Source organism: Erigeron canadensis, chromosome 9 (assembly GCF_010389155.1).
Source record: "Erigeron canadensis isolate Cc75 chromosome 9, C_canadensis_v1, whole genome shotgun sequence".
NCBI classification, from domain to species: domain Eukaryota; kingdom Viridiplantae; phylum Streptophyta; class Magnoliopsida; order Asterales; family Asteraceae; genus Erigeron; species Erigeron canadensis.
The window spans coordinates 31,994,915-32,014,147 of NC_057769.1; the positions used below are offsets into that span (position 1 = coordinate 31,994,915).

General features: G+C 31.2%; 4 protein-coding genes across 4 annotated transcripts; all 4 read right to left on the bottom strand.

Moving 5' to 3' along the window:
- Positions 1-380: 380 nt before the first annotated feature.
- On the bottom strand, positions 381-1,102 carry LOC122582061 (dirigent protein 21-like). The gene has a single exon (XM_043754409.1). The coding sequence runs from the start codon at positions 1,039-1,041 to the stop codon at positions 466-468; it is 576 nt and encodes a 191-aa protein (XP_043610344.1). The 5' UTR covers positions 1,042-1,102; the 3' UTR covers positions 381-465.
- An 8,397-nt stretch (positions 1,103-9,499) lies between these two features.
- LOC122583025 (dirigent protein 21-like) lies at positions 9,500-10,149 on the bottom strand. Its single transcript, XM_043755462.1, has one exon. The coding sequence runs from the start codon at positions 10,117-10,119 to the stop codon at positions 9,535-9,537; it is 585 nt and encodes a 194-aa protein (XP_043611397.1). The 5' UTR covers positions 10,120-10,149; the 3' UTR covers positions 9,500-9,534.
- A 3,455-nt stretch (positions 10,150-13,604) lies between these two features.
- On the bottom strand, positions 13,605-14,189 carry LOC122583591 (dirigent protein 21-like). Its single transcript, XM_043755978.1, has one exon. It carries the CDS (start codon positions 14,187-14,189, stop codon positions 13,605-13,607), a length of 585 nt encoding a protein of 194 aa, XP_043611913.1.
- Positions 14,190-15,734: 1,545 nt separating this feature from the next.
- LOC122583592 (dirigent protein 21-like) lies at positions 15,735-16,295 on the bottom strand. The gene has a single exon (XM_043755979.1). The coding sequence runs from the start codon at positions 16,293-16,295 to the stop codon at positions 15,735-15,737; it is 561 nt and encodes a 186-aa protein (XP_043611914.1).
- Positions 16,296-19,233: the final 2,938 nt, after the last annotated feature.

Genomic DNA, 19,233 nt, shown 5'->3' on the forward strand with positions numbered 1-19,233 from the left:
AAAAGCTATAATTTTAATAATCATAAAAGGTTTCGATGATGTATTTTCTTATTAAAAAATAACTCATAATTGTAAAAAAAAAAAATAATTAATCAACCTAACTCGTATTTCTAAACATCAACCTAAAATTTTAATAATTTGATATATTATCCATATATATATTTCGGTAGTTCTTTTTGTACGTATTCTTATCACTGGATATTTTTACAAGTCACCATCTTCTAATTAAATGGATTATTTTTAGGTATATGAAATAAGTTTGATTTGGGTAAAAATCTTCAAAGAATATTTCTTTGATAAAAATCAAATTTATGTTATTTCGTGTGCTCAAAATTCCTAAATTTATGTTATTTGTTTGATTTTATTATTACAAAACAAAAAGCAAAAAAAATATATCACATTAATTAATAACTCACAACAAATACACCAAAATCATATATTGCCGCTAGCTGCCAATATGATAAATCAATAATGTAAGACATAAACATTATACTCAACAACAGCATCACCATTGCTAATGTTAAAGAAAACAGTCTTTGCAAGTGCATAACCACGAGCAAATCGGAATAGCCCACTACCACCGACAATCGGCATCTCTCTCACCGGCGACATCACATGATTAGTCCCTAGTATACTCAAAGTGCTACCATTATACTTTCCTTCGAGAAAAACATAATTTAGAGTCATTAGTAATCGAGTGTCACTCAAACAAGCGGATGCATATATCCCTTGAGCTCTTCCAACAATCTTGGAGGTCCGTTCTGGACCAACGGTCAACGGGTCGTCTATCATGACTATAGCACCAAACCCGGTTCGGGAGGTGTTTGTTATTTTAGCTTCAGCTACCCGAACCGCGGTAGGATGGTCACCTCCAACTATGTCATGGAAATAGAAGTGAAGGTGACTTAGCTTCTCTTTTTTGGAACCAAGTGTATTTAGTGACAATTTTTTTGAAAATTGATGGGATTGTGTTTGAATAAGAATTGTGAATAGACATAATGTAAGAATTGTGTACTTGGGTATTGAGAGAGTTTGTGCCATGGTTTGGTTGAGGGAAAATAGAGAGAGGATTAATTGTTTGAGGTTTTGAGTGGTGTACTAGTTGTGGTATTTGGCCTTATATGAAGATAAAAAATGAAACGTGGTAAGTGTATGAGAATTAAAAATTCGTTATACATCAATATCCCTTTCCCTAAATTATATAAAAGGGACTTCCTTTCGTGTGAGATTGTTTTCGTATAATAATGGGTTTAACACTTGAGATAATACTAACCATTTTTATCACTTTCCTTTTTCTATCTTTATAACCCTTCTTCATTCTACGTTTTCATCATTTTTCTACAAAATTAATCAATCCTTAGACTTAAAAATGGTTATAACTAAAGTACTAAACATACAAGTATTGAATTAATACAATAAGATATGATCTTAACTATTAGATTATGATAAAATTGACCCAGAGTATATATAGATGTACACAAAGTTTTATGACACACAATGATTTTCAGTTAATTAAGATTTTTTTTATATATATTATTATTTTTTAAAAATTTGTTTTATTTGAATAAAAAACAATAGTAGAAAAGCTTTTTGTCCATATTTTCTCTTCTTGAACCTTCTAACTCGCTTTCTATGTACCTTCCTCAACTTAGTTTTTTTCTTTATTTCTTGATTAATCTACACATCATATCATGCGCAAGATAAAGTACTAAAGTTTCTAAATATGCGTATAAAGTTTTTGAAATAAAAATATTTAATTTAGTGATTTCCCTAACAAGGTTGGTTGTCATCTTTTGTAGCTGGATTAAGTTTATTATATGCTCATTTTAATTATTTGAGCATTACTGTTGTTTAGTCAAAAAGAAAAAAAGAATCATTTAAAGAGAATCTATAACAATAGTTAAAGTTAAAAGAGTTCAATCAAAACAAACACAAAATAAATAGCATGCCGGACGTGTCAGTCTTGGTTTTAGCTAGTGTTTGAAGAATTTTCGATCATGTTATAGCAGTTTTTGGCTACTGTTTGTGATATACGTGTCCAGTGTCCTAAAGCATGTCTATTTGTACTTTTGTAGTGTTTTGCTATATTTGACGATTTTGTTAGTAGTAAAGGAAAAGAGAAGTTAAAAAGATAATATGTTTTCCATACGAGTATTTTTTTTTTGAACTGTATTCTTATACCTTTACTTTTATAAATAATCCTAAAATTTACCGAATAAACTAACATCTTTTACATGTTTACATCATTATGCATTAGATGTGGCAATTCAGTGATTCACTATTTCACTATGGATATCATGGACCAGAGAAATACGGGCTTAAAGGCGGCCCAAGAATCTGGTCGGCTATATGTATTCTTGGTCCCCCATCTTTTCTGGTATACCGTGTGGAAAAAATTGAACAATGGATACATATATTCCATTCCACATGCACTTTGATAAAATAATATATAAAAACATAAGACTTTGAAAATCTAGCAGCTGAAATTACTCGAAGTTCTTTTTATTAATTATGAATATATATGTCTTTTGATTATTCTCTTACTAGCTAATTAGCTATGTACAATGTGTATAATAGTATGTAACAACTCCAACTATTTTCCAAATATATTTTGTTATTTAAATCAAAGTTGTTAAACCTAAACATTCATAAAACAAGGAGATTGTGAATACAACAAATCTGACTTGTGGCAAAGAAATAACTAAGCCGCGTGTGTCAAGAATTTACTCTAATATGCTTGACATTGAATTTTTTGTACGGATACGACAAAAATCAAAGCATTTGGTGTAAATACGAACTTGTGGGTGAAAATTTGCGAAACTACGAAAACCGGTGTCTTAGACACCGGTCTTAATATTTTTGGGCAAAGCCGGTGTCTAAAACACCGGTCCTATCATACGTGGCAAGCTAAAGTCGGTGTCTTAGACACCGGTCTTCATATTTCATGTCAACAAACGTAACTTAGATGCCGGCTTTCATGAGTTTGTGTGTTTTTCTGACAAAGCCGGTGTCTTAGACACCGGTCTTAAAACCTTTTTTTTTGGAAAAACCCTCCCGCTTTGTATGTTATATTATTGAAGGTAAAAAAATGCAGGTTTTTTTCAATGGAGGTGAGGTATGGCATGGAGAAGATGAAGGTGAGTGGGTTATCAATTTGTTATTTTGTTCATTTTATATTAAACCCCCTTGAAAATCATATAATATATACATAAGTCCTAACTTTCTGATTTTGCCAATTTCATATATCATATTTTACAATTGCAGTGATTTGAATGTTTAATATTTTTTCTAAATCATCGGTGAAAAACAATTTGGATTATGATTATCTTTAAGATAGTATTTTCAAACTTGCTACTTCATGAAGATTAAATATTTGGTAAATTTATAATAATGATTAATATATCTACCAATATATATATAACAAGGTCCTAAATTCTTTTATGGAGAAATAAGGACCGTTAGATGAGTTCAAACTTTTAATTACAACCCTTAGATCTAAATAATAGTACCATTACCAAATTTAATATTAAGTAAACACAACATTAGTCCATCTACTTTGAATAATTTACACTTTTTTGTTTTCCATTACTAATTTACAGTTCCCACCATTAATATTTAATCACTAATATTAAGAAAACACAATATTAGTCCTTGTATTTGAGATAATTAAATTTTGTATATTTAATAAAGTATGTATATACCTAGGAAGCCATAGATCGATCGATTAGTGTAATGTGTAAACATAATGAACTAATATATATACTCATGCATGTATGAGTTTATATTGTAACCGTATTATTAAGTTATCAAATCGTTTATAATTATATTATATACATTAAAGGTCTTTTAGATTATCCGACTATTATTTAACTAATATAGATAACTATTAATTTATTAATAAAAGAAAAAGCATGTCATTCACTATATATACTAGATACTAGATTAAACTCGTATGTTGTGCGGGATAATTGAGAACAAAAATATAAAAACAATAATTGATAGTTACATTATTATTCATAGTTATAGTAATATAAAGAATTATCAGATTACGACTGATAAAATTTTTTTATAATTTATGAATATATTATGTACGCTAAGTATAAAAGCAAGACTAATGAAACATAAATATTTAAATCATAAAAGTCTTTCTCATGGTATATAATTATTAAATATAATATAATAAATACTTTTCAAAAAATAAACATAATATAATAAACAATCTTATTTGATAAAAGATAATTATCATTGAATTAATTAAAAAAAAGTAGTATAATATATATAATCTTTGTACTTATATATAAAATAGAAAATTAAATATTAATGATTAGGATTATGATTAATGATTATGATCAAAATTGATGATAAAGATTGTACATGGTAACATAGATATAACAATTTAAATGGAAAATATGACACCTCTTTAAAAATCTAATGTGACAAAAAAATTAAAAATGTCACCTATGAAACTATCATCTCTTAGTTACATATAGAGATTGAATACATGGTATATAATTATAAACACATAATGAGTTTCAATTTTTCATTACATGCCTTAAATTTTTTATTAACTTAGTTTAATTTCGTACGCATATTTAAATTTCAATGCAAGACAATTACCTTTTATATATTGACAAAATATTACAAGAAAACAAATTAAAAAAGCCATTTTTGATGCAAATAAAACTTTACATAACAATACAATTGTATTTTAACATGTTTTACCTATAATTAATAATTATGTTATTCTTAAAACTTATTGTGTTTATTTCGCGTATTTATATTGTCTCGTGTAATATACAAAAAATATAATTTTACTTTTATATATACAAAAATACGATTTTCTTAAATAATTATTAACCAACTGAAATATTTTATTTCATTTAATTAACATTTGCTTATGTTGTTGATCCTATCAAATTGAAAAACTTATTACTTGACACTTTTTAATAAGTTATTCATTATATGTTGTTCCTAATAAATCTAAAAGTTGAAATTTAGGGTCTCTTATAAGATTATATTATGAACTTTCAAATCTTAATTATTGTATTATAATTTGCTTTTACATAAGTTATGTTAATTAAAGTAAAAATTAAAAGTTTAAGATTTTAATTTCCTAAATATTTTAGTTTTTAAATTTGTTACATAAATCCAATATTTGTTTCAAATATTATTAATATTAATAATAAAATTCAACCATGATTTTAAAAAGTACTTTGAAAATTTCTAAAAATTTAACTATAAGTACATATTTCGAAACCTCAATATATTAATGTGAAATTAATTTTAAAAATTTCAAAAGGTTAACTATAAACAGAAAAAGTAAACTTTCAAAAGGTGAGCTACTGGTAAGGTCTTAAACCTTAAGGAAATCCATTAGGGTATAAATCACACTTTCGAAGTTTGTATGAGTGGATAATTAAGAGGGTTTTTAATAATATTGGGTTTCATCTCAGACATGCGTGGTTCAAATGCTAACTACTTTTGTTTTGTTAAATTTTCTTTATATGTATATTTATATAAACATTAAACTACGTGAAAATTGTAAAAAATGACTAATATAGTTACACTAATTAAAGAGAAGTCAAATCCATATAGAGCTCTTATTTATATTCCGCTAAACAAATTTGTTTATATTGAATTTCAAACTATCACTTGACACAATAATTTGAAGTGTTACTAATTGTTTATAGAAAAATAAAATCATGAAATTTTATGTTTTTTTTTTCTATATAAAGACATACATTAACAACAACATACTAATTAATTTACAACTTTGGCACCATGATACTAATTAATCTATTTTCAACATCTTTTATATATGGTTATCAATGTATGATATTGTGAAACGATAACTTGTCACTAATTAAATATGTTATCTTGCGTATTACGCGAGACAATAATCTAATTTTTAAATACATTATAGCAAATATCTTTTTGATATCTTTTCAAAAAGAAAGAAAATTTAAAAATTTATAGCAAATAGAATTGAAGATACAAAAAAGAAAAATAATAAACAGTTTGACATTTATTTAACTAAAATTTATAGTTTGTTTAAGCCCACCTCAAACATTCATACTAGTAAACAAATCTGAATTTTATAACCAGCCTTGTAGTCTAGACTGTTGGAGTAACAAAATAATCATAAATGAAAGTTGGGGCCTTTAAAAAAAAAATAATAAAAAAATAAATGAAAGTTGGGAGTTAACGAGCATCAGTTGTCAACGCGTGTACTTCCTAGTTAGCTCAAGTGGTTGAACACTTGCCTTACAAGCAGAAGGTCTTGGATTCAAGACTTGGGAAGTACATAGGAAGTTTTTCTATAAATGTTTGGCTCCAAGTATACCCAGGTTCAAGTCTGAGGAGGCAGGGTTTACCCCTATTGATCGTCGTGTCTTCGGACCGATTGGTAGGGGGTTTTCCCCGTCGGGTATTTGAAATAGACATTTCTACTTCGAGGAAGCTCTCTAACGCGGACCCGGTTAAGACAACGTATGTTAGACCTCCCGTTGTCGAATCGCGACACGAAGTTTCTAAGCGAAATTCACCTCTCAAAAAAAAAGTTGTCTAACACGTACTAATTGACACTTTTTTCTAGGAACCATATGTATATCGCCCAATTTAAAGAGTTTTTTAATAATTTAATTTAATTTTTAATGATAATACATACATACATTTGAAGTCAGTCTCCACCATACAATATAACCTCTTTATCTTCTTTCCCACTTCTATCTTCTTTCCGACTTCTTCCCAATGTAAGTTACACTCTGAACATATTTTCCCCAATTTGTTATCAGATATAACCTAAATAAAAAGCTAAGTACATCAATTGACTCCTTTACTTATCACAAGCTTATGACTGGCGTTCAGAATACCGAATTTGAAAGGAAAAAAAAGGTAAGATCGGCGATGACAACGACAACCTTTAAGTTTCGCTCTTCTCGCATAGCTACTTGGTAAAAAGTTGCATCCATGTATTATTTTTTCGTCTACGACAACAAAAAAGGAAAAAACTAATGAAAGCCGGCCTCAAAGTCACCGTTTATGTCAGAAAGTTATAGACCGGTGTCTAAGACACCGGCTTTGGGTTGCCACGTATACTAGGACCGGTGTTTGAGATGCCGGGTTTACCGAAAAATTTTAAGACCGGTGTCTTAGACACCGGTTTTCGTAGTCTTACAAACTTTTAGAAAAAGGTTCGTAGTTGTACCAAATGCTTTGATGTTTATCGTATCCGTACAAAAAATTCGCTTGACATTCTAGGTTTATGGCCTAGCTTGTGGAAAAAGTGATCGACTCCTTAATTAGAAGCTTCCACTTATCGAGGCATAGAGAAGAAAATTGGAAAGTTGAAACCATTACTTTGTCCCCCCAGCACTACTAGGACCATGAATTCAAAAGTTTTTTATTTCCCCCACTTATTACAACAGCAAGATGTAGTCATAGTTGGTCAAATTTTTTAATTCTCGTCGAATAGAATATCTTTCTAAGATTACGGAGTTGATTTCACCCAAAAAATAATCAATGCATTTTGAAAGCTATTTGCGTGGTGTGATGGCGGTCTTTAATTATCAAAATACCAGAACCGAAGACGTAGAAAATAACTTTTAACATGGCCGTGAACAACCATCAAGATACGAATTGATACTTCGGGGGACTTAAGGCTAGTGGTAGAGTGTCTATTAATACTACACTATTTTTATGGAGTATCTATTAATTTTAAAGATAATTGGTAAACTCAGACTAGTGTAATTTAATTTTATAGCTTTCAATTCTTGTGTTAGTAAAATACGCCCGAGACTTTGCCAGAATCCAAAATCATTTTTTTATGAAATAAAATTAGTTGGATATACGAAAAATAAGGGCGCCGAGGTCAATCTTTTATTGGAAAAAAAAAAAAACATGACCGTGTGTTTTAAGTCAAACATTTGATTGATTCATGACCTTACAACGAGCAAACTGTTCCATCACTTTGACGTAACTACAAAAAACACGTGTGTTGAGCGACCCAAAAGAGGTTCGGGTGAAAAGTAGTAGATGGCATTTATATCATCAAAAAGGATTTTCAAATGGCCACAAAATGATAAAAATCATAAAATCCTTAAAACGTTTGTTAAATATCTATATTATATCATAAAAATTTCTATTTCTCTTAAAATTTGAAATAATAAACATATGAACTTTATTATTTTATCTTTATATTTAAGATTTTTATCATAAATAATATAATGAACTAAATTAATATATAGTATAACATTCTTATCTATTATCTACCATTTTGCAGCCATAATTTTTTTTAGGATGAACCAAACATGAAATACAAAGTTCGAAACTCGAAAGTAGTAATATTATATATATTAAGTTTCTTTAACTTTAGAGACTTAAGCTATAGCCGCTGCTTTATATAACTTTAAATGATAGAATTGATATTAATATCAACGATAAACTAAGTACATACTTTAGGATGTAAGAGTAACAAATTAGATTGCATATGAATAAAAATATCATAGATCATTAAAGATTTTATTTAAACTTTAAAAAATATTTAATGTTTGTAATTGGCAATTTGGCATAACTAATGTCTAATGGTGTATTGGTGTTGCACAGAAAATTTACATCTCGTATACGACTAATTGTACTTTGTAACAGTGCAAGACAACCAGTGACCCAACAAATTTAAATGGACCGGTTATTTTGAGTGGGCCAAATTTATAAAGATGGTCCTTGGCCCATCTAATATTGTATGTAGCTCCACTGGTATTTTAGCCTTTTCTTTACTTCTTGAGTTTTATAGGCGAAGAAGGAAAAACCGAAGGGGTGAGCCGAATCAATTATATCGTTAGCCTACATAAAAAATTAGAATAATTTTCTTTTTTTTATTGCAACAGCTACATTTGATTTTAAAAAAATAGTTAGTGATCAAACCAAATACCTCTTCAACATTGTTTACCGATCGATCATAAAAAGTTTTTGATATTTTTAGTGTTTAACAAGTCCCAAAGACGTGGCCGTGCTAATAATGCCAGCCAAGCAACGAAGTCGACTAGACTAGATCCATGGTAATGCTCTTTTTCTTTCATATCACATGTCGGTTAAAGATTTTGTTTAAAGATTCTATAGAGTGACTTATTCTTTACCAACCCACCATTTATTTGAACTAGCAGCTTCTATATATATATATATTCAACGCCTCATAAGATGTACAAAATATTCAATTAAAGAGATATGTCACGATCATGATTTTTTAGGAAAGCAACATTTCACCTAAAACGACTAATTGGATATAACTTCACACTATGTATATCTAACAGATGTAGAAAAAAATAAATAAATTGATAATCATGTACCAATTCAAAGGAACTCAACAAGAAGAGAATGCATTTAATTATAGTCTTATGATAAAAGTACAAACGATACAACTATCACTTCAAATTAGTATACATATATATCATACAACCGAATCATGACATAATGTGACTTATAATAATATATATATATGCCATATTCTGCTCTGATAATGTCGATTTGAAGATGTAATCAATAATGAAGGACATAAACATTATACTCAACGACCGTATCACCATTGCTCACATTAAAAAAATGAGTCTTTGCAAGAGCATAACCTCGTGCAAATCGGAAAAGCCCACTCCCACCAACGATCGGCATCTCTCTGACCGAAGTCAACGGTGCATTCCTCCCTAATATACTCAAGGTGCTACCATTGTACTTTCCTTCAATAAAGACGTAATTTAGTACCATCAACAATGCAGATTCACTTAAGTCAGCAAATGCGTATATCCCTTGTGCTCTTCCCACAATCTTGGAGGTAATTTCGGGCCCAACTGTTAACGGGTCGTCAAGAATGACGGTAGCTCCAAATGCGGTTTTGGAGGTGTTGGTCACGGCGGCCTCGGCGACTCGGACGGCAGTCGGGTGATCTCCTGTCACTATTTCTTGCAAGTAGAAGTGAAGGTGGCTTAGTTTTTCTTTCTCTAAGCCAAATCCTTTTTGTGACAATTTTTTTGAGAATTGATGGGCTTGTGTTTGATGCAAAAGTGTAGTAAATAATAGAAGAATGATAAAAATAACATGCTTGTGTTTTTGGACACATTGTTGAACCATTTTGGAGAAATTTAATTAACCAGGAGAGAAAGCTAGAGAGATCGATGTATATATCAATATATGTGTAGAGGTCTAGTTTAAATTTGCATTTCTTCTTATAAAGGAAAAAGTGGCCTGGTCGCATTTTGTTATATTTAATTTATTAAGATGTATTACGTCGTCTTGTAGGCAACTAGCTAGCTAGTGTTTGCCAGCAAGTGGCCGGAGAATTTGAAATGATCGCGGAACCATTCTAATATGGAACAGTGCTTTAGCAAATAAGTTTATGAGCTAATCGGACAATTAACAGACATGCCGTTGAATCCAATCATTATTGTTGTTCAAAATTAAAAATAAGTCCATAAACTAAACAACTTTTAACACAAAAAGGGAATTGATCACGTTAACTTGTTCAAACCGGTAATTTAGAAGAAATATATCGTTTTGACCAGCTAGTTTAGAAACATTAATATGGAACATCATTGCCACAATATGAGAGTTTCTTGTAAATTTTAGATGTCCATCAGTTGGTTTATACAACTAATTATCATTTACGCTATCTAAATTATTATCCTATTCAATTATTATTTTGTTCTTCTTAATTATTCATATTAAACTAGTATTTCAGTTTATATGTAAAGATATATGTTTTGTATATTTTTAATTGATATTGTAATGATTTACATCTACTACTGTACGTGAAGATACTCGTATATCTCAATCTTAAAACGTAACCAAAAAGACATGTAATTATTTTACCGCATATTTTTATTAAGTGGTAAAATTAAACTTATCTTACATATTATTATAATGATCGTATTTAATAAGTAACATATGTGTGTGGTGATTTCCTCCATGTTTTTTTAAGACAGCAACGGATAAATGGCTAACACCCTACGCGAATACGCTCATGTCGATTCGATTCTTGGCAATGTCCTAAAGGGTTTGCTCCTCATGTGTTAGATGAGTACAACATTACTAAGACCCCTCCCCACATTTGCATGTTACATGATTCTTCGATGCTACAAATAAAAAATAAAAAACTCTCCTACATCTATTAAGATAGTTATCATGTGAGCTTTTTTTAGTTTTTGAGTTTCTTAAGTTTGGAAATGTTTAATTCACTCTTAAACAATAAAAAATCAACTATTTATTATGATCAATATATATTATGATCAATAAATAGTTGTGATCAACAAAGGGGTTTGCTCCCCATTTATTTGTGATCAATAAACAACATTTAATATGATCAAATACGTATTAATTTACCTGACCGACTCACCAAAATCAACAAGGCAACAAGCTCCAAAGACGAAGACATGCTAATAATGTGAGCCAAGCAACGAATTGAAGACGACGAGCTAACTAACACAACTGTTGGCATGGGAGCTAGTATGGGACTATATCCATGGTAGTCGCATACACAAAAGTCGGGTTTTGCTCAACCCGACCCAAACTGGGTTTGGTCAATGAGAATAGAAACGGGTTTGACCAAACCCGAATTATCGGTTTGAAACCGGGTTTTGGTCAAACGTGGACCGGATTTTATCAGTTTTTGTTGGGGTTTTTTCTTCCAAAACCGTACCTGGTCTGATTTTAAACCTAGTATTTACCCGATTTTGAAACCCGAAACCGATTTCATACTGTCGGGATTCCCAAACCCAAGCCGATTTTGATCAAACTCATGTCGGTTTTGATCAAACCCAGATTTGACCGGTTTTTGTTTAGGTTTTCAACCCGGTTTTGAAAAATCTCGTTTTTATGTGAACCACTAATTAATCCATGGTAATGCTTATAAAAATTTTTCATAGATTAAAATTTTTTTTCCCCGGCTTGGCCACATTTAGTAGCATTTATCCTATCATAGATGTAGAATCTTTTTAATCAGTTCAAAGAAACACGTACAATACAATATATATATATATATATATATATATATATAAAAGGCGAGGATCCTGGAAGAAGGTGTGTTAAGGAGAGAAGGGAGAGAAGATCTTATTAGCCAATCAGAACTCGACATGTGTTAAAGATAAAAAAAAAAACGCGGTGGCAATTTTGTAAATAAATTAAAGTTTTGTAAAGCTTGGTCATTTTGGGCTCTCAGTAGGCTGGGGCAGCTTGGGTTGGGTCATCATAAGTTGGATCAACTTAGGTCCTGGGTTAGTTTGGTATGAGTCAGTTTGGTCCAGCTTGGGGTTTGATCAGGTTTAGGTCAGCTTGGGGTTGGATCAGTTTGGGGTCTAGGTCATCTTTGGTCAGGGTTGGGTCAGCTTGGGGTCTGGTCAGGTTTAGGTCAACTTGGGTCAGCTTGGGGTTGGGTCAGTTTGGGGTCTGGGTCATCTTTGGTCAGAGTTGGGTCAGCTTGGGGTCTGGGTCAGGTTGGGTCAGCGTGGGGTTGGGTCAGCTTGACACAATTTACACATAATCTACACAAATGTAGATTATGGGTTTTGGGTCAGCTTGGGTTCTAGGTTAGGTCATCTTGGTCAGGTTTGGGTCAGCTTGGGGTCTCTTCAGGTTGGGTCAGCTTGGGGTTGGGTTAGCTTGACACAATTTACACATAATCTACACACATGTATATTATGGGTTTTGGGTCAGCTTGGGTTCTAGGTTGAGTCAGCTTGGGGTCTAGTCAATTTGGGTCAACTTGGGGTCGGGTTAGCTTGACACAATTTACACATAATCTACACAAATGTAGATTACGGGTTTGGGTCAGCTTGGGGTTCGGTTGAGTAAGCTTGGGTTGGGTCAGTTTGGGCTGAATCAGCTTGGGTTGGGTCAGGTTAAGGTGGGTCAGCTTGGGCTGAGTCATCTTGGGCTGAGTCATCTTGAGTTGGGTCAGCTTGAGGTGGATTGGGTCAGCTTAGGTTTGAAATCAAATTAATTACAAAAATGCCACCGCGTATTTTTTTAGAGGCGACGTGTCATACTCTGATTGGCCAATAGGACATTCTCTCCCTTCTCTCCTTAACACACCTTCTCATTTGATCTCTCATATATATATATATATATATATATTGTAAAACAAGTATTAAAGTAAAATAAATAAGACAAAATCTTGATCCTTGGATCATGGTTAAATTGATGCATGAAGATTCACGAAACAGTTGATACACAATGATTTTCATGATGCACAGTGATTTTCAGTGAAGAAAAACCTATTGTTTTATTTGTTTTACTTTAATGCTTGTTTTATTTACCTAAAAAACACACATATATATATATATAGTCTTACTAGATTTAGTACTTGTATGATGTACGATTAGTTTATATATGTATCGTATAATATGACTTATATAATATACAACCGGCTCATGACAATATAATGTGACTTATTATATACGGAGTATATGTCACATATATTTTGGTCTAATTTAAACCAAGTGACCAACTATGCATCCGTATATACCCACCTCCAAGGTCAAGGGTCGTAATAAGTACCATTACAACAAATTAAAACAGCACAACGTTGGATATATACATATATAATGTCGATTTGAATATAATCAATAATGAAGGACATAAACATTATACTCAAGGACGCCATTGGTCGCGTTTAAAGAATGAGTCTTTGCAAGAGCATAACCTCGTGCGAATCGGAAAAGCCCAGTCCCACCAACGATCGGCATCTCTCTGACTGAAGTCAACGGTGCATTCCTCCCTAATACACTCAAGGTGCTACCATTGTACTTTCCTTCGACAAAGACGTAATTTAGTACCATCAACAATGCAAATTCATTTAAGTCAGCAAATGCATATATCCCTTGTGCTCTTCCCACAATCTTGGAGGTTATTTCGGGCCCAACTGTTAACGGATCATCAAGAATGACGGTAGCTCCAAATGCGGTTTTGGAGGTGTTGGTCATGGCGGCCTCGGCCACCCGGATGGCAGTCGGGTGATCTCCTCCCAATATGTCATGGAAGTAGAAGTGAAGGTGGCTTAGTTTTTCTTTTTTTAAGCCAAATGTTTTTTGTGATAGTTTTTGTGAAAATTGATGGGCTTGTGCTTGATGCAAAAGTGTAGAGGATAGGAGAATGATAAAATATATAGCAACATTATGCTGGTGAATTTGGAGAATTTGTTGACCCATATTATTGGAGAGAAATTAATTAAAGAGAGTAGATCGATGTAGAGGCCTGGAGGTTACATACATTTCGATCTTTTTATAGAGGGAAAATTAAGGAGGTAGGTTGTAAAAAATTTGCGTCACATATGCACAATTATTATATTAAGATGTTTGCGTAAATAGCTAATTTGTTTGCGTAACCACCCGTTAATGACCTACTAGTAGTATAGTATTTAATTAATACAGTAAAATCTTAGTTTAAATGAACTTGATGACCAATCACGGTGAAACCGCCCTCCATGAAAACAAGCTGTGACCCGATGACCGTTTAGTTCAAAGACGACAAGGGAAAAAAAAATAAATCAGATGTTATTTCACTAACTTCTCATAATTTTTCGGGAGTCAATTTTAAGTTGAATTAATAATAGATTATATTTGTAAATTGATTGAGTTTTTAAAAGTGGGTAAAGTTGGATCAACTTTAGTTATATTGAATTATTTAAACATCAAATTTTAATCTTGATCATTGAATATAATTTAATGGTTAAAGTTGATCTAACTTTACCTATAAAGTTTAATCAATGTTAAAAAATTAATAATTCTTTGTAAATGCCTTAATACATTGGCCTCTTGGCTTCTTATCGTTGTGTTCACAATTTACCTTGTAATTCAATATAAGGTAAATAAGTGAGAAACTTCTGGTTTCATGTCCACTTTAGTATCTAAAGCATACATTGTATATAACTCATTCCCGATGATTTACTATTCACACATATGGATCATAAGATATAAGATCTTCATTTGTCTTTAAAAAGATTTGAAACTGTGACTTACAACCTTCATTTATAGGCTCATGTAATCATATGATGATGACGGTACCAATTGATCTATGATATATGATCGATTGGTTCACCTTGTAATTTGTTGATTCATTGACAATAAATTATCTATCGAAAAAAATACGTAATATGTTGTGCATATTCATGGACCCTAAACCTTTTTTATTTGACATTATTTCATAGATTGATTGCGGCCCAACAATGATAAGATTAAAAAAGAAAAAAATTATTTTTTTCAAATTCGTTCCACGAAATTCTCGTAAACTTTACGAACGAAACAGTCCTTTCAGTTGAACTAATTATTTAACAATATAACCTTGAATTGGTTTGGATAGTATCTTTGATTCATACTCAGCGCTTATCTGCCCAATCAACCCCAACACACTTAAATTGCTATAATACACTAAGAAAAATGGTTAATGTGTCAAAAATATAAGCTTAAAAATATGCATAATAATAAAATGGTTAATGTGTCAAAAATGTAAGCTTAAAAATATGCATAATAATAAAAGATTAAAGATCAATGGTAAAATGAAATCCATGTGTCAAAATATTGAATAGATTAGTGATATTTTTTGGTTCATTACTCATACATTTTTTTTTTTTTTGGTAAAGAACATGATTTTAATTTACACTCTAAAAGTCTAAACACACACAAATTATAAGGTTTGTGACAAACCGTTTGTCGAATCTTCAATCCCAATATTATTAAATTAATTGTAGAAAATGATCAATAATGTAGAACGTAAACATCATATTCAACAGTTGCATCACCATTGCTAGCATTGAAGAAATGAGTCTTTGTGAGCGCATAACCACGAGCAAATCGAAACACACCCGTTCCTCCCACGATAGGCATCTCTCTCACCGGCTCTTTCACGGCGTTCCTCCCTAATATACTCAAACTGCTACCATTGTACTTTTCGTCCACAAAAACATAATTTAATACAAACAAATACCCGGGTTCATTTAAGTCGGCAGATGCAACTATCCCTTGTGCTCTTCCCACAATCTTGGAGGTTAGTTCGGGACCAACTGTTAATGGATCGTCGGTCATGACCGTGGTTCCAAATCCGGTATTAGAGGTGTTGGATGTCGCGGCCTCGGCTACCTTGACGACGCTAGGGGGTTTACCACTAATCACGTCATGAAAGTAGAAATGGAGGTGAGTTAGTTTCTCTTGCTTCAAACCAAGATATTTTGGTGATAATTTCTTTGAAAAATAATGGGATTGTGCTTGGTTGAGACATAAGAATACAAAAATGGTAAGAATAATATAGTTTTGGCCCATGGTGTATAGATGCAAGGAGAATATATTGGATGTGTGGGGAATTAATATATGGTGATAATCATGGTATTTCATGTTATAAAGACGAGCAAAAGAAACGAAAGTCGAATTTGGACAACTCACAATCGCAAAAAATAAATAAACTTGAACCAATATTATATGATTTTATATAATTATATTTCAGCTATAATGTTCTCTTTTATTTGTTTGAGACTAATTAAAATGCTATTTTAGGCCGGCCAATTGCAAGTAACATAATTCCTAGAAGTCGTTGACTTGTTACAAATGATGGATTTAAAAGATAACAAGTGGTAATATATGTAAAAGAAATAATCCCCGTTTACATCGCCATGTGGGCTCGATTAGAAAACGTATCCTGATTTCTAATCAATGATAAATGGATGTTTATATAACAGTAGTATTATTTTGGTAATTTTATGGTAAGATTTTTATTCGACTTCATCCATTTGATGTTATTTTTGGAACGTTAAAAATATAATTAAATAATAATGTCTAGCAAGCTGCTAGATATGATCACAGTACAATAGTACATCATACAAAATCTAGCGCTAGAATTACAACATATATATGATCATCTATTTCGTATTTATTTTAGTGTATATACAATGTTTCTCCATCTATTATTATTATTATTATTATTATTATTATTATTATTATTATTATTATTATTATTATTATTATTATTATTATTATTTTTAACGGCGGGTGGGAAAGTCGTTCCATCGAGCTGAGCGGTGACATCCAAACGTGTAGTATGCTCAGGGTTTGAGACACTTTACAATGCTGGTACCCCCAAAGGGAGCCCATTTTACGTCAAAGAGGTAAATGCCCGATGTCAACGGGAAATACAAGATTCGATCCCATGACCTCTAAGCCAACACCCCCTCTCGCCAAGATACCCAGAAGGTATATATCCCAGCTGGCCACTGCGACAGAAGCTATTATCGTCATCATAGTTGAATTGAAGACGGTTTTTTATACATATACACATTTACTTTTTACTTATACACATCAAATATGTGGATTTATCTGTATATACATTTAATACTTATCAAAATGTTGATGATTATTTTTATTAGACACATATATATACGAGTAATATATCAATGCGTGTTGATCATATCTTAAAGATTATGGTTGTAATCAGGGTACTAATTATCTGGCATAATATATCTATGGTATATTTTATAAAAGTTTGTTTATACTAAATGATGATATATAGCTATTCCAATTAATAATCACGAAAGATAGATATATATAGTTGACAACTTGACATTGACCAAAATGCTAAAGTCTGATAAGGTCCGATCTCGTTTTGTCAACTGGATTCTTATAGTTTTTTTTTATTCTTTAACGACCTTCAGATTTAATTACAGAAGAATGTTATAGCGAGAGAGGTTAGAAATACAACATGTTTGAAGTACCATCAAGTTTGAATAATGGTTCCGGATAGTGACGGGCCGGTCTATATGGAAACCGAAATCATAGAAATGAAAATGGTTTAGTTTGTTATGTTTAGCTGGTAGGCATGAGATAATAATACTGACAGAGAGTACGTAATCAATTTCTTCCCGAGAAGGCCTTCCTATACGTATTTTGATTTCCATCCGATCCGATTCTCAAGTAAATTAATTTTGACTTTTGAGGAAGTTTTATCTTCTTGTTATTGTTGATCATCAATGCATACAGTATGTTAGAAGTATCCATCGATTATTGAAGCTATATATGTCTATTTAACTATTATTAACAACTATACGTACAGTTTTATCAATTATAGGTAATTAACATCACATGTTACATTATACCAATTCTCAAACAAATATATATGCCAAGCACGTCTCGTGAGATGGAGAATTTAGTAAAAGAAATTAATGATTAACTAGTAGCTGGACTCGAATTAGTCGTGCATATACTTAATTACTTCTTTATGACGAGGCAAGTGTTGGTTAATTTGTTTAAATTAATATCCTTTTCTATATTATACTCGTATTTGCAACATAGTCAAAATATTTCTTTTAGTTGTAGTAATGGCTAGAAATTAGCAGTGCTCCATCACCTCCTTAAATAGAAGGGTATCAAGGTCATTTGACTACAAATTTTACATCACAATTTTCGCTAATAATAATATAATAATAATAATAATAATAATAATAATAATAATAATAATAATAATAATAATAATAATAATAATAATAATAATAATAATAATAGAAATTGAGTGAACAGTGGTTCGATTTCCAGATGCATCTGGGCCGTATTTTTGGTATGCGGGGGTGTTTTTGATCCAATTCCAACCTCTAGCATAATACTAATCACTTGAGTGTCACTATTAGCATTCAAACCATTAAACAATTAAGACGTCATTCCAATAAAAAAATCTCGATCAATTAATATGCAGTTAGAAAAAAAAGAAGAAGATAAGAAGTGAATATGTGTTTTCATGCATTACGCAATATATATGCAACTTAATTTCCTTGACGCTCGACATGTTGTTGTATAATAATCGTTTAATTAATCGTTGTTTCAAATTAATCTTCACCCTCACCAGCCGCATTATTACTTTGTTTCTTCATCGTCACCCATATGTTACGCCATTAATAGAAAGGCACCATTAAAAAGTCGGTTATGAATTTAGAATGATTCTTCTGTCTCCATTTTGATGATACGTACTTAACTATTTATTGTAACTTTTATTGTAAATAAGGTCACATACTTATGCTATAAATAAAGGAACAATTATGGTTACAGAGTTTGTATTAATTAAGGTCATCCAAAGTACAGTAAAAAAATAATTATGCGCATTGATTTAATCACTCTTTAAATTGAAACAAATACAAAATGTAATTAAGCTTGTTATATTTTAAATCATCTTTGCAAGATGTCGAAGATACAAAATATATAAGCTTGTAAAACCCTTTAT